Source organism: Buteo buteo, chromosome 2 (genome assembly GCF_964188355.1).
Source record: "Buteo buteo chromosome 2, bButBut1.hap1.1, whole genome shotgun sequence".
Taxonomy (NCBI): Eukaryota; Metazoa; Chordata; class Aves; order Accipitriformes; family Accipitridae; genus Buteo; species Buteo buteo.
The window spans coordinates 49,144,329-49,159,411 of record NC_134172.1 but is presented as its reverse complement, the minus strand read 5'-3'; the positions used below and the strand labels follow the sequence as shown (position 1 = coordinate 49,159,411).

The following is a 15,083-nucleotide window of genomic DNA, read 5'->3' as shown; positions in this document are numbered from 1 at the left end:
ATGTTAGTCATGCAGCCCTAGTATTTCTTTTACAGGTTGTAGAATAGTATGGTGTTAGAAAAAAAGTGTTGTGGAACAGTGTTTAGTGCATGAGTTTGAACCTGTTGAGATCTGGAGCACGTTGCTATTCTCAAAAGATTTTTGACAGTGAGTCTATGACAACGGTTTTGGACGCTCACAAGTGTTTGTCTTGCTCTTCATACTGAGGTTATTCTGCAATATCCTTAAATAGGCTAGTTGTGGCGAGTTAGATTAGCTTAGCTTTTTCAGTGTTTTAACAGTCCTGGGAATTTCTGATAAAGTCTTGTCCGGGGCAGTCCTGTCTGAGCAGTCATGTCTTCCTGCCCTGAGTGGTTTTGAACATGTTGGTTGTTCTTTAAGAATACTGATGTTCTTTAAGAATACTGATGCGTGACTGAAGATGATGCATGTAGTGATGTCTGATGAGGTTACTGTCAACTCCTGTCCACCCTGCTGCTGCTGCTCTACAGGGAGCTAAGCTGCTCTTGGGTGGCCACAGTTTACATCAGAGAATCAGTTGGGGTTTTTGTGTTTGGTTGGGTTTTTTTCCTTGAATTGCCATAGTCTTGCAAACTTTTTTAGAGGAGGATGAGTAGGCCTGTCAGGGTGGTAGTCTCAGCAGCTACTGTAACACTGTCATCCTTGCCACAAGACAAGAGTTTTCAATATAATCAAGCTTACTCAAGCTCATCTGTAATTTTTTCTATTAGTTTCCTTTCTTTGGCATGTTGCAGACATTTACAACATTCACATCACAGTCATTGTAAAATTGATCATTTTAATTCAAGATCAGCAAATTACTGATTTTTTCTTCTTAACACTTCAGATCCTTAAGGAACTGAAATGTATTATTTGGTAAATGAAGGTACTTAGAAGACTAAAGGGGAGCTGTTCAGTCTTACCTCTTCAAAAAGGTTTACTGAAGATGCAACAACCCCACATGGAAATATTCTTGCATTTTGTATCTAGATGTGTACTGTTGATGACATTTATGAATTATATCAGACATGCTTGATGTCCTTACTCAAATTTTATGTGTTTGTGTAGTATTTGTCATTTATTTATCTCAGTACCGCATTGCCAGACAATTCCTCGCTACATGTATTCACTCGACAGCATCTAGGTTTACCATCAGATCAAATTTAGCTTTTACTTCATTCTCAATGCTAGTTGGACTTAATCATTTAGTTCATATATTCTTAGTGACATGCTGGGTCAACACTGATGTTCATTTTAGATCCTTAACACGTAATTCAGTGCATTAAGCAAATTATACAATATGACATTTGGAGACCACAGGTAAATTCAGAAAAAAATAAAGCAGCTGTTTCAAAATCTGTCTCTTTTTTGTTGTTGTTTCTTTTTTTTTTCTGCATGTATGTCTTTTTATGGCACTTTAAGGAAAACTTACTGGTAGCTGATTTAGTCTAGTTACAGGAAATGGGATATCTTTTTACCTATTTCTTTTTTGGATAGGATTATTGTATTCACCAGCTTTTTTATACAGTCTTCAGAAGACTACACAATACTTGACTGTAGAATGTTTATTGAGATTCAGTTCATATCTGTTTCTTTAATTTTTTAAAATTATTGTATTTGATAGATGTTCTTAACCCTAACCCCACACATTATTTCTCTGTATGGGCATGCTAAGAAAAAAAAAATGCTAGCCACCTGCCTTCTCTGAGTCCAGGCCTCATTCGAGCCCTACAGGCCATTGAATATTCAGCAACAGCTTTGGTTCGTCTGCCCTTTCTTTTTCTAATGCCTGAATCCAAATCCCCAATATGGGTTACTTACCACATGGACCTAAAATTAAATATTAGCCACTTACGCATCCAGATCTCCTTTATTTGGCACGTTGTAGAGGACTCCAAGGCTTCTGTATAACACTGTCCATCTACCCTTCTCACGTCCTCAGGGGCCACCAATAAACTGAGCTATTCCTGTTGCTAAATCTAATCCTTATCTAGAAGGGTGGTTGAACTGAGGCTTAAGGGGGAGGTTAGGCACTTGCTGCTCCTGAGCACAGCCTTCATTTTACCTTTAAGGGCCATCAGATGCTTTCCAGTAACCTGGGCGTTTTAAGTCTATTTTCTCTTGACCAATATCTAAACCTAATGCTTAGTAGGCTGTCTACTTGCCTTTTCCTAACCCGAGCCCTAAACCAGACCCTGACTCTAATCTTGACCCAGGTACTCTATATAACAAGATGAACAATGTGTCTAAAATTTATTTCAGCCTGTCCACAGGAGGGGCTGGAGTTAGAGGAACCCATGTGTAGTGTAGGCAAGCCTTCATCTGGCCTTAACCATACCTCAAAGACACCCTGTAGGTGGTGACCAAACTGAGCAAAAATAAACTACAAACTATAGACTTCTGTTGACAAGAGACTTCCATTTTGAGACAGAAGTGCACAAATAAGTGCTGAAAGGTAGATCAGTTTCTAAGATTTACCTTCAGTCTGGTCACCTCTCTGTTTAGACTACCTGTGGTAAAGTTGTAATCACAATTAGGTTGGTTGTAAAAGGCTGAGCTACACCTTCAGTGGTCCTTGAGGCTATATGAATGGGATCTAAAGGGACCTGTGAGGAGTAGTTTATTCTAGCCCCAGTCTGCTCCACTGTCTATAGAATTGTGGGGTTAGGATTAGGATTGCATTTAGGAAGAGTGAGTGAACCCCAGTTATCTGTGTGTATGGCGGGTGCAGCATTTCCATGAGGGCAATTATCTTTAGCTGATGCCAAGCCTCTGGCTTGGAACTCCTAGTTCCAACCACGTGACATATCTGTAGTTCTGGTTTGGGTTAGGATTAGGAAAATTGGGAAGCTATGTTATTAATGGTTATTTGATGTAACCCTGGATTAAGATTAGGGTTGGTGTTTGCAGAGGCCAAATTCTAACCCTGCATCTTAGTCTCAGTTCAGCTAAATACCTGTAGAGAAATTGAAAGTTGGAAATAGGATAAAAAACACCAAACCATAGGAGGTAGATGCTGTAAGAGGTAGGTTGTTCCCTTCTGAGACTTGCGCTATTGGGCCTGAGTGCACATCTGGAGGCATAGATGTGTGCCATTGATTTTTTGGGAAAGAGAAAAGAGTTTATTGTGACAACCATTCTTGCAGTGGTTTGTTACCTGTGTTATTAATCACTCAGGCTCCAGTTAATGTGCCTGCTGCTTGTTCCTGTGAACATGATTTGAATGTATTGCTGTGGTCAGGAGGCTTACCTGGCAGCCACCTCTTTGAAAAGGAAATGTTGGATTTTCAGAGAGCCGCCTGGTGTGAATCGGAAGTTGTGCTACAGTTGGAGGCAGATGTTTGGCTCATTGGTGACAAGGAGCAATGTGAAGGCCTGTGATGATTTGAAATGTTAAATTAAATTATTCCTTTGTAAAACCATCTGTGATACTTTTTAATATTTTATGAAGACATTGGTGATGAGAGTGTATGAGGTCTTTGGGACTAGTCAGCAGGCTTAAAAGCAACCCATAATGCCCAAATGAGCAGAGGAAATGAAAAGCTGAAACATAGCTATTGGCTGCAAAAGGCTGGTCTTTGCCTTTTTTTCCTCTCTGATGTCGTTCTTTCTGTCTTTCTGCAGTAGATACATCAAAAGTTTCTTGAAGTTCCACATGCCAGGTCCACAGGTAGTGTTGCAACACCTTCATGATCATCTTGACCCCCAGTTTCCACTGTGGCAATGCTTGCCACCCCTTTGTGCAGCCTGGTTTTATGGTGTGGGGCTGGCTGGGGTTGGGACAGGCAGGTGGTCAGAGAGAGAATACGGCAGAACTGGAGCTGTACAGTCTTTGTTTTGAGAAAAATAGGTGGTGATGTTTATATGTTTACTCGTAGTAACAGTTAATTGCTACTATTTCTGTTTTGTGGTGCTGGGGTTTTTTTCATTTGTTTGTGGGGTTTTTTTCCTGTGAAAATGGAAAGTTTGGTCAATTTGTCATGGGAGAGCAATCTGAAGACACTGTGTGAGATGGTTCATCCCACATAGAAGTGCTCTATAAAGATTTGGGGGTTGCTTGACAAGAAGGGTGAAGCCTATTTGCAGCTATGTGTAATACTTCAATATTAAAATGAATGGATAGTGCTGGGATTTAATAATAGAGTGCATTTATTGTAGTTAAATACAGTGTAAAGTGTAGCTGTGTCAAATTACTTTTGAGATTGCTATCACATGAATAGCCCTAACTGCTGACATATTATAGTATATTTATTATCTAGTGGATGACAATCCACTTCTGAATTAACGAGGGGAGCAAATATGAACCCCAGTAGAAGTTTTAAATACACATCAGCTGTAAAAATTTCTCATGCAGCCTTACAGTTCTTTATTCTCTATGACTTCATGTTGAAAATCATATGGATACAGATAATGTTAATACCGTTCAATGTAATGAGCCATAAACAGAAGAAAAACCTAATGACATTTCCCTTTTTTTTTTTTTTTCCTTTCTCTGTCTGAACGGGAGGATAACTTGCAGTGCCAGCACATTTCTCTCATTCTTCCTTGCTTTGAAGCTTCTTTGCTTCTCTGGGATTCTTTGCTAACAGAAAAGTTGCTTCATTAAAAAAACCCATACCCCCCAAGGACTCCATACTTTGAAGTGTATTTCCACACACACATACACACACCATACTCCTGCTTTTATCCTTTTTATTTTGACAAAATGGTTTCCTGTGTGAACTTCAGAAACAGTAGTGCATGCAACAACCCCAAAAGTGAAATGCTATTTAAGCTTAGCTGCAGGAACAGAAGTGTTGAAAGTAGCAGCATTTTTGTTTTGTAACATAAATATTAAATTATTCCTTTATCTTTTTTTTTTCAATGTAGGTACTTCAAAAACTAGGAAAAGCAGATGAAACAAAAGATGAACAGTTTGAAGAATACGTTCAAAATTTCAAACGGCAAGAGGTCAGTTACTTTTTCTGTTTCTTTAATTGTGTCTTAAGAAGAATGCAGGGCATTTGAACTTGCTGATTTTGAAGAAGGTGTTACAGGGTAACAGGTAAGATTATTTTGGGGGGGGATGTAAGATTTTGTTCTGCTATTTTCAAGCAAAGAACGGTTGGATTTGTGCATGCAGAGGGCTAAGAAATGTGCTCATAGTAAAAGGAGATATTGTAATTGTATATAACACCATCATGCTCAAACCATTTGGTATCAGCAGTGACAGCACATTTTCAACAGCGTAACCCGAGAATAGAACCCAACCCCAACTAAATGCAGCTTTGTAGTTGCCTTCTTACAAAGAAGAGATGTATTTCTTTGGTTTCATTTTGTAGATTGCTTTCATCAGTGGTGTATAATAATACCAGTGTTATACGAAGTGAATAGATGAATAATTTCAGATTGCTCTGTGTTGTTACGCTGCCCGTCTGTGCAGGGGGCTCTGGTGGCAGTGCTGATGAAGCACTACTGGGGAGCAGTGGTCATTACTCTTAATGTTGTAAACACAACATGTGAAAACAAAGGTGCCCCAAAGAGTTTATAATCTACTCCCAATACCATCCTAAATTCTAACCTCAGTCACTCCTTGCTTTGTTGGACAGACTTTTTGGCTCTGAGGTGATTAATTGCGATTAATTATATAGTAGCTTTCTAGTACAAATTAATGCCTACCACGAGCCGCATTAATGCCACCAAGAAAATAGTCATGTTATGTAAGGATGAACTGAGGTATCTGTCATCTTTGTGAGCTATCATTTAGAGCTCATATAGAAAGGCACTGGAGGGTGAGAGAACTACTCCCACACATTTTACACAATGTAAAAATTGGCTCATGTCAGTGTTTGCAGTTTCTGTCCTGAATCAGTCCTATCCGGCACATGGACTTCTGTCCTTTCCATGTAAACACAAACCCTGCATTCTGATGGCTGGGGTGCTTATTAACTTTTTGCATCTTGTGGTCACTTAGCCTTTATTTTCCTCTCTCAGTGTAGAAGGGAGGGAGGTTTCAGGAGCCACTGGACTGTTGTGTAGATCTGCGCTCTTCTCCAAAGATGAAAATTATGGGAAGTAAAAGAATCTGTTTCTCTGAGGAGGGTGGTTCCTCCCTCAAATTTCTCCAGGTCAGGAAGATGGTGGGATTTAATAGGCCTGAAGAAGCACTCAGAAGCTTTGAAAACCTGCAGAGTTATTATATTTTCCTTTTTCTTCCCCTTCCTCTTTTCCAAGTACACTGGGATATCAATGGAGCATTTCTTTCTTCTTGATTGTCCTTATGTTGCTGCTTATCCTTGCTGTCAATATCCCAGCTGTTTGCACAGCTAGTAACTGTTACTAGAAATAAGGTGCATCTGTGAGGTTCATAGTGGGTGCAAAAGGAGCAGCTGGAGCATCCCCATGAAGAAACAGGGTTTTGTGGGATATTTTTATTAGCTAAAAATTCGGAGTGAAATTAAAGAGATATGAAAGAGAAAAAAAAATCTTTTTAAGCAAAATTATGTCTCAAGTGCTTGTTTTTTCTGTCCTTTACCAAGAATTTTCTGTAATGGTGATTTTCAGCTGAAAGTCTTGCTAAGGGCTAAGGAGGATCTTAGCATCGCTTCCTTTTTATTTCCTCCTTCTTTGATATACAGAGAGGCAGTAATAAACTGTCAAGGACTCTGCAGGAACTGGATCCTAAATCTGCATGTGAATGTGACTTGGGGCCATGGGAGGAGGGTAGGGAGTGAGCGCTGAGGGAACTACTGCAGCTCTCTTGAGGGGCACATGCAGATTAGGCTAGGTCCACTGGCACACCAAATGAGAGAAACTGTATGTACATTTATGAAAATAATCACATGTGCTTACTGTGCCCTGCTGGGCTTGCTCCCAAGGAGTTCTGTTGTGGGAAAAAATGCTGCAAAAGCACTGTTTCTGCCATGTTCACCAATAAGAAGCATAAAAATTGCTTAAATTTTCTTAGTTTTGTTCATACTTTGATCTACAACTTACTAGCAATGCAAAGATATGAAGCATTACAATGTGCATCTGAATTCTCACTCCTACTGATTAATACCTTGCAGAACTGCTGTCTTCTGTGAACTCAGGCAGCCATCTCTCCTTGATTTACATTCAGTCCTGCTTTCACAGTTATCTCTGCAATGGTAGAGCCTTTAGAAAAAGAAAAATTTGAATTCTAGATTTTAATAAAAAGGCAGTCTGGGTGATTGATCCTTGTGCTGAGGTCCACCGAACCGTTGATGTAGACCATTCAGGTGACTTGCAAGCAGAACTGCCCCTGTTAGAGGCTGTCCCATCTTTTGCAGTTCCCTCCAGGATTATTTGTCTCTGTGGTAGTTGCTGACCTAACAAGGCCTTTCTATGGCAGAGGCAGTTTGAGAGAAGGTCCAACCTTTACTTTGTTTCTTGGAATCTCACTTAGCAGTGGTTTGGCTGTTTCCTGGCCATCTCACCTACCTGCATTTTGTTTTGAGGAAGACTGGTACTTCAGTTCTGTGTCTTTGTAAATTGTTTGTAGCAGCTAGTGCCAAATGGGCTCTGGGGATCCTGGTAATCTGAAAGCTGTGAAAATGGTCTATTTTTCTTGTCCCCCTACCTTATTAAGCCTGCAACAATTGGGAGGTCAACCAGTCATAAGTATAGAATTATCTTTTTATTGATACTCTCCGAAGACAATAAATGAGGACTCCCAGTTCAGCTCAGGGAAAGGATAGAGAAAGGAAAGAGAAGGAGCATAGTGCTCATTACCTAGGAAACAGGTAACTGAAAAACTGAAACCTTAACATGCTATTCCTTGCCTGAACAGCAGATTGGATGGTGGGTATGTACCAAACTCAGCAGAAGGCTATGTGTAAGGATATGTCCAGCAGATCTATCTGTAGGAAAAGCTCATTTAGACTCCCCAGTGTTCTGTTCCCATCTCTTTCTAAATACTGCTGGATAAGAGCCCCTTCTGGACTTGACAACCCTGATTTGAATTACTCAGATGAATCACCATGGAGAAACTGAGTCATCCCATGTCTGGAGAGAACAGAGCAAAGTGGCTTTGTAGAGCCTCAGGACTTTCCCTATCAGAAGCAGTAAGCTGCTGCAGCTGAAACCAACAGTAAAAACATTTAGATTTTTAACAGTGAATACAGTTGTTATTCACCTTCCATTTAAGTTGTAAACTGAAAATTGCCACTCTAAATCAAAAATTATGGAACAAACAAAACATATATAAACTCATATATGACACAGGATGACACAGATTTTCAGCGTATTGCAAGAAATTTCTTGAGGCTTAAACAGTTCTCTCTGCACAGCTAATTGTGGATGTGCTCAGCCTCTTAATTGACCCTGAAGTTCAGAGAGGGGGAAAAAAAAGACAATACCTGCATATTTCTCTCGACTGTGAAAATATCAAGTCCATTGGGGATTTACCTGAAATTTCATTTCTATTCTGTTGTTCAAGCAACTGCATCTTACACTTTCTTTTTTTTTGACAGGAAGTAAAATGGAAATTCCCTTATCCCCAAGTGTATTTTAATGACTCACAGTGCTTGCTTCATTTTTGTAAGAATTCAATATTCTATTTAATGTGTATGCATATTTACCTCTCATTACTTTTCCATATGTAGTTATGAGACTTATTTTATTGACATTATGTATTGTATAGGTACACACTGAGATATAGCAGTTGCTACTATAAAAGCAGCTGCCCATGACATGTTGTCAGAATAAAGCAAAACTTCAAGTGCTGTTGTTGTTGATTTATACAATTAGGTGAAAATGAAGAGCCTTTTTTTGCTGTTGTTGAGTGAGCAGAACCTGCCTCTGTGGACTTCTTTACTTAATGTGTGCCTCACAGTAAGAGCTGCTCCTTGGGTGTAATTGTTAGGGGTCCTGAAAAGGTTTATCCTGGCCAGGTCTTCATTTCCCGCAATCATGCTTAGCTGCCTTACAGATGTGGCACAACATTGTCTTAAAGTTGTTCTGTGAGACAATTAACATTTATTGAAGTGCTCTTTTTTGCATCAGATGTGCCACTGATTTCTTAAAACTTATGCATGAGTCAAGATACCCAAGATGAGATTCACCACCTACGCATAGGCAACAGATGTGCCTCAAGGTGTTCCACCTGGCCTCCAGCTGTTGCTCCAGACAGAGGCACATGGCTTTGGCCACAGTCCTGTATCATACCTGCTGGCTCTGTGGTCCTCTTGAGCACCCCGTGGCACCTCCAGTGGCAACAGACACATGTGTTTTGGCAGCTGAACCCTGCCCCTGGGGAGTGATCCAGTTCCAGATTGCGACACCTGAATGTGCGTGTCTGTGCTCAAGTTGGGTCTCCCCGGACACTAGTGCTGAACTGGGCAGTGTGGTCTGAAGGGCCAAGACAGAAACCCATCAGTTCCTTGGGGGCATCTGTGGTCCTTAATGGCTCTGATCAGCCCCATCTGGGACCCCTAACCCTGCACATGGGCCTAGGAGTCGCATTTTAGCTCAGCCCTGGGCACACAGTCCCTCCCTAAGCCACGTCATAGGCTGCTCCCCATGCCTAGGGGACCTGTGCTTCAGCTGCATCTCCTGCTGCTCCCATCTAGATCTCTCAGACAGACCCTGGACCTGGTTCAAAGCCTTGCTAGGTCGGGGGGGGTGTCAGTGAAGCCTCTTACCAAGCCCTGGCTCTGCCTGCCCAGCCCAGACCCTGCAGAACCATCAGTGAGGGCATGGCCTGTGCTGGGGTCACTTGTGGCTCCTGGCACAGCCCCACCGAGTTGAGCAGTTGCTGTGAGTGAGGGCTGTGAGTCAGTTGTCTAAATGTTGGCATCTGTTGCCACTTGGGAGGCCCTAGTGTGTCCTCCCTGACTTCCAAATGCTGTTCAACAAAGCTGGCAGGTCCCTTAGGACCAGTCGCATTTGCCATTTGTGGATGTATCACAAATGGCGCTAGACAGCTATGCTGAGTGAATGGTTTTGACTATAGGTTTATCTTAATTGCCCTCCTGACTCCACAGGTTGCACTGAAGAGATCTACATTGGCCCTAAGATGAAGAGAGGCACCCAACTCATGTAGACAGTGATAGGTGTCTTAATCTGGAGCTGAAAAAAGGACATAATGAAGAAGGGGAGCTTCAATATGTATTATAATCACATGAAATTCAGTCTGTGTTCTGCAACACCTTCTTTTCTCTAGGAATTATTAGGTACTCCATATATTTATTTGACCATCTTTAAACCTACCTTATGTCCTCCCTTTAGATGCCTTCATTTTACTGATCTTGTACATGGGCTTGAGATGGAGAAAAGAATCCAGGCAGTAAACAAAAAGTGTGGGCTTTAAAATTACTCTGAATGGGAGACACTATTTCTCCTTAGCTGATAACTCAGATTTCCTTGGTTGTCTGTGAAATCTCATACTAAACTGCAGGGCATTCTTGATACTTGTTAAGCTACAACATATCGTTGGTTCAATACAGCTCTGTCCATAGGAGACTCCTTTGCTAAACAAAGGTGTTGCCAAATGCTGTCCCTGATAGATACTTCAAAGTAAACCAGACACAGGAAAACACAATCTAGACCAGTGGGAGGGAGCTTTTTTCTGTGAGCCATGAAGTGTTTGCATTCAGGGGGACTGCATCTCACAGGCATCTTTTCAGGGGCAGTCCCAAAGCGTACTTCAGATACTGGATGACCACTAAACCTAATACAGGCAATAGAATGTGCAAAGTATTTGGGGGGCTATGGGAGGGATTTCTCTGCTGTTTACCATTTCATCCTGAAATGTATGTTTAATAATTATCTTATGTCTGATGGGCCATTTTTCCCAAGGCAAGAAGAAGCATAGTGTACCATTAAATCTCATCTCAACCTCATTAATTTCCAATCAGGCAGAATACCCAGGAAGGTGAGGCCCTCTGTTTCATGCTACAAAATTATCTCTGCAGGAACAGCCCAGATCTATTCCAACTAACTCCTCACTTCAAAGGACAGAGCAGCTGATCCGATGTTTTGCTTTTTTGATTCTGCCTATTGATTGCTCCAAATCTAAAGTCTAAACCATTGTCACACTGGGCTGATTTTGATTGCCCCTTGGATATAAGCTATTATGCCTCTGCAGCTTTAGTAACGGTGCTAATTGTTTTCTCCCAGGCAGTGCAGTTGAATGATCAAGTTATTTCTGACTATTTTTAAAGCAGACTGGTATATGTTTCTACAGGAAGCCTTTGGGATTACTAACCCTGGGGATAGTTGACATAGCCCAGCTATGGGATTTAACACATGGATTGAACATGTTGCAGTTCACAGCAGACAGTTCTGGACAGTTTTCTACCAGACCTGTTAATGTATAGCTTATATATGTTATTTAAGAATATTGTTAGGGATATGCAGCTATAGGCATAAACAGAGGCCAAGTACATGTTCAGAAAGTCTAGCTTGACATTTAGTATGTATAGATTACTTTTAGCCATAGACTTGTAGACTCTGCAGTTGCTGTCTTTGCGCACCCCAAATTTTCATTAAAACCATTAGTCTGGGCCCTGCATGAGGACATGAGTATGCTTGTAGAAAGATGTAATAAGTATGAAGGTAGGATCTAGCTCAGGGAGGGAGAGCTTTAGTTGTGAGACAAGAAGGTTGGAATTTCATTTAAGGAAGGTGCCAAATGTTTTCTGGTCGGTCCTCATCTGAAACAGAGACCATTGGTTCAGTAAAAGGGTTATTTAGTTAGTTAAGCATCACTGCAGACACTGACCTTTCTCACCTGCCTACAGGGAGTCACTACTAACACAGAGCAGAGCTTGCTGGTTCTTACCTTTAGAATTCCTACTTTTTGGACTAGATCAAATTGTCTGAGGAGCCTGTTTGATTTGATGCAGTTTACTTCAATTCATCATGTTACTTAATAACTAGCATGATGAAATTCTTACTCTTGAGCCTTCTTAGTGGCTGGACCACAAATTTTTGTAGGTACTGGGATGCGAAAAACCTCTGTGTTTCCAGAGAAGGTTGCAAATCCAACTTTTTTCAAGTGATGCACTAGACAAAACAATTCAAAACCCAAGTCTCTTACAGCTTGTAGAAAGAGAAAAGAAGAAATGTATTTCTTTATGAAAAAGATTCCAAAATTTGGGAGAGAGTTCTAGGAACTATAAGGAAACTGAGAAATGGTAAAGTAGGGTACTCTGATACGCAGATATATTTCATACTGAATTATGGATTTTTCCCAATAGCCTCTTATTTTGTTAAGCTTTTCTTAATGCAATAGTCCTTTGCATTCATACTTCCGAGTTCCTAAAAGGCCTACCAGTAAATACTACCTAAAGTGCTTGCAAACAGAGAGACAGTGCTGCTTTACATTGTGGCTAATAACTGCACATTACAATAAAGGATGTCTTCCAGGTGATACAGAAAATGCTTTCTTTTGAGCTCTGTCGCTTAGCAATGGAATGACAAAATTGCAGTATAAGAGTTAGAGCTGCATTAATAATTATCTGGTATGCATTTCTGTGAGGCAGGTTATTAATTAACCTATGCTCCAGGTTCAGCATTGACAGTGCTCTTGACTCTTGCTAAGTGGGTTTTGGTGTCAAGCATATGCTGTGCTGACATTTCCTGTAAAGATGTATTGTGTTTACATCCTGTATGTGACATGATAGAAAAATCAAACTCTTCTGTTCTGCCTGGAATAAATGATGCCTGGCAAATAGGTCATGCAATTCCAGCTTTCATGGAGGGAAGGTGGCCTTTAATTTCTGAGTAGTGGCAGCGATTTTTCTAATGCATCAGGAAGCAAAAGCTGGTAAGACAGAAACAATGTTTTTTACGGTTTTAGTCATTAAGTTTTTGTAGGTCTCGTCAGTCTTACAGCCAACAGTGCTGTGGCTCTCATTGTCTTAATTCCAGTGCTAAGATATGCTTAAATACTAGTGTTTGAAAAGAACACCAGAACTAAACATACACAAGAATCAGTAGTACTGAAAAGGCCTAATGCTGCTGTAAAAGTGTGTAAGACCTGTGGCTGTAGATGACAAGATCTTGAAACACTGAGACTCCTTATCTCACTGGGTGCATGTGTCTTTACCGGCTACATAATACTGACCATGTAGTAAGACCAGAGAGTCGAAAAGGGGATCTGACAGTGACACTGACGACGTGCTAAACTGTTCAGAGTAACAAGTTGTTGTTTGGGACATCACTGTGGAGAGCTGAGTTGATTTTCCTAATGAGGGATGTTGTTTTGGGTTGTTAGCATGCCTCCCTTGTTCTTATGTGCAGTTTAACAGGATTGCCTGACAGATTTTTGGTAATTTATATGTTGAGTTTGACCAGGTGAGCTAAAAGCACTGATTTCTGGTGCTGGAGCCTGGCAAGAACATGCCTGCTGTTATCAAACAACCCAACTGCGAGAAGTTTGCTATTAAGTATGCTATTGAGATTTCTCACTGGAGTTTTCTTGCATATTATGAAACTCTGACTCATTTTGCTGCCTCATGTAGAACAAATAAAAGAAATTATGAAATGGTAAAGAAAGCATTAGTGCTGTCTTGGGAAATCTCATTTCAGAGGAGCACAACATCTGCAAAATGACACCTACTTTTCATTCTCCTTCAAGAAACTGCATCTCGGTTAACAAAATGGATGGCCTTAATGAAGATACATGGAGCAGCAGTTTCAGAGTCACCAGATGCTTTCATCTGATAGACCAGAAAGGAGAAAGAGTGTGTCAGTAAACATCAAGAAGGGGCAATATTAAATATGTAGCAACCTTTAAAACAGTGCTTTTTAAAACCTGTATATCACAGTTTGCAAGATGTGCAGAGCCAGCAACGCAGTATTTTCATCCTGTGAATATTAATTAGTCTGTTAAGTGGTAAAAGTATATCTATCTTCACTAATAGTGAGTAGATGGTAAAAGTATATCTATCTTCACTAATAGTGAGTTTGCTATAGCAAAATGTGTAGACCACAGTTACGTTTTGCTGAATTCACAGGGCTGAGGACTTTTGATGCAAATTTTTATTTCTGGTATTTTATAGAAAGGTCTAATTCTGTTGCCACTGAAACTGAGGTATTATCTCTCAAATTCAGCGGGAGCTGGCCCTTGCACATGGATGCTTTAATGTCACGTCTCATACAAGATTTGCTAATGAGGGAAAATTCATATGGCTCTATGCTGCTTAGATATTTCAGTGGTTTGTGGCCTGTTAATAACCCAGACTGAAGGAGATGCCTGTTAAAATTATTCTTTTGAATGAATTGTCAGAATTCATAACAGCACATATGGCAAAATATTTGCATCATGTTTTACTGCTTTGACTTTTTCTTGTACATTTTCCTAAGCAGCAGTTGCTGATAATGCATAATGCTAATCAACCTCAATAGAACTCGTAGTGGTTTAGGGTACCAGTTGTAAAACTACACAGCAGTGCAGTTATAAGCAGTGTTTGAGCAATGTGTGTCCCTGACATGCCATTTGTGGTGTGCGAGTTAGTCCTAGTGACAAAACAGCATGCGTGTGAGTAAATACAGACCTTTTACTGGACATGAGGGCACCTATCAGGGTTCTGAGCCTTCCAGCAGCAGTTTGCTGCACCTGAAACATCAGAAATTCTTTAATAACTAAAAATTGTTATTGTATGGGCACCTGTTAAGCTGGACCATGATGAAGAATCAAGTTGCTGTATCTACTTCCCGTTTTCACCACAAGTGCTCAGGCCAAAGATCATTTCTATACCTTCATGTGACTTCTCAGATTACCAGGGATCCTCCCAGGAGGAGACTGGCATGCATAGAAAGGAACTTCCCTCCTCTTTCTGCTGCATGTTTACAGATACTCCTTTTCAGATCCAATAGTGAGAAATTCTGCCCCCAGGTTCAATCTTTCCTATACAGCAGTGTTGTTCACTTAATGTCTTGCTCTGTGGAAAGCAGACAACTTCTGTCATCTCTCTGCCTCCCATTCTAGTACGGAAAGAAGTAGAAAGAAGTCAGCTTTTGAAGTGTGTTAGGATGCTACCACGTTATGTAGGATGATAAAAGGTGTTGTTATGATGCATTAGGGTAGTACTTTTTACTAAATAGTATTAAGATGTATACATATATTTTCTTAAGGG

General features: G+C 40.5%; 1 protein-coding gene across 1 annotated transcript in view; it reads left to right on the top strand.

The window, feature by feature from the left end:
* Positions 1 to 15,083, top strand: part of AMPH (amphiphysin) — a 122,167-nt gene that overhangs the window by 53,647 nt on the left and 53,437 nt on the right. The window contains exon 2 of the mRNA XM_075022508.1: positions 4,870 to 4,950. Coding sequence (XP_074878609.1) covers positions 4,870 to 4,950 — 81 coding nt within the window. The remainder of the gene's footprint in view (positions 1 to 4,869; positions 4,951 to 15,083) is intronic.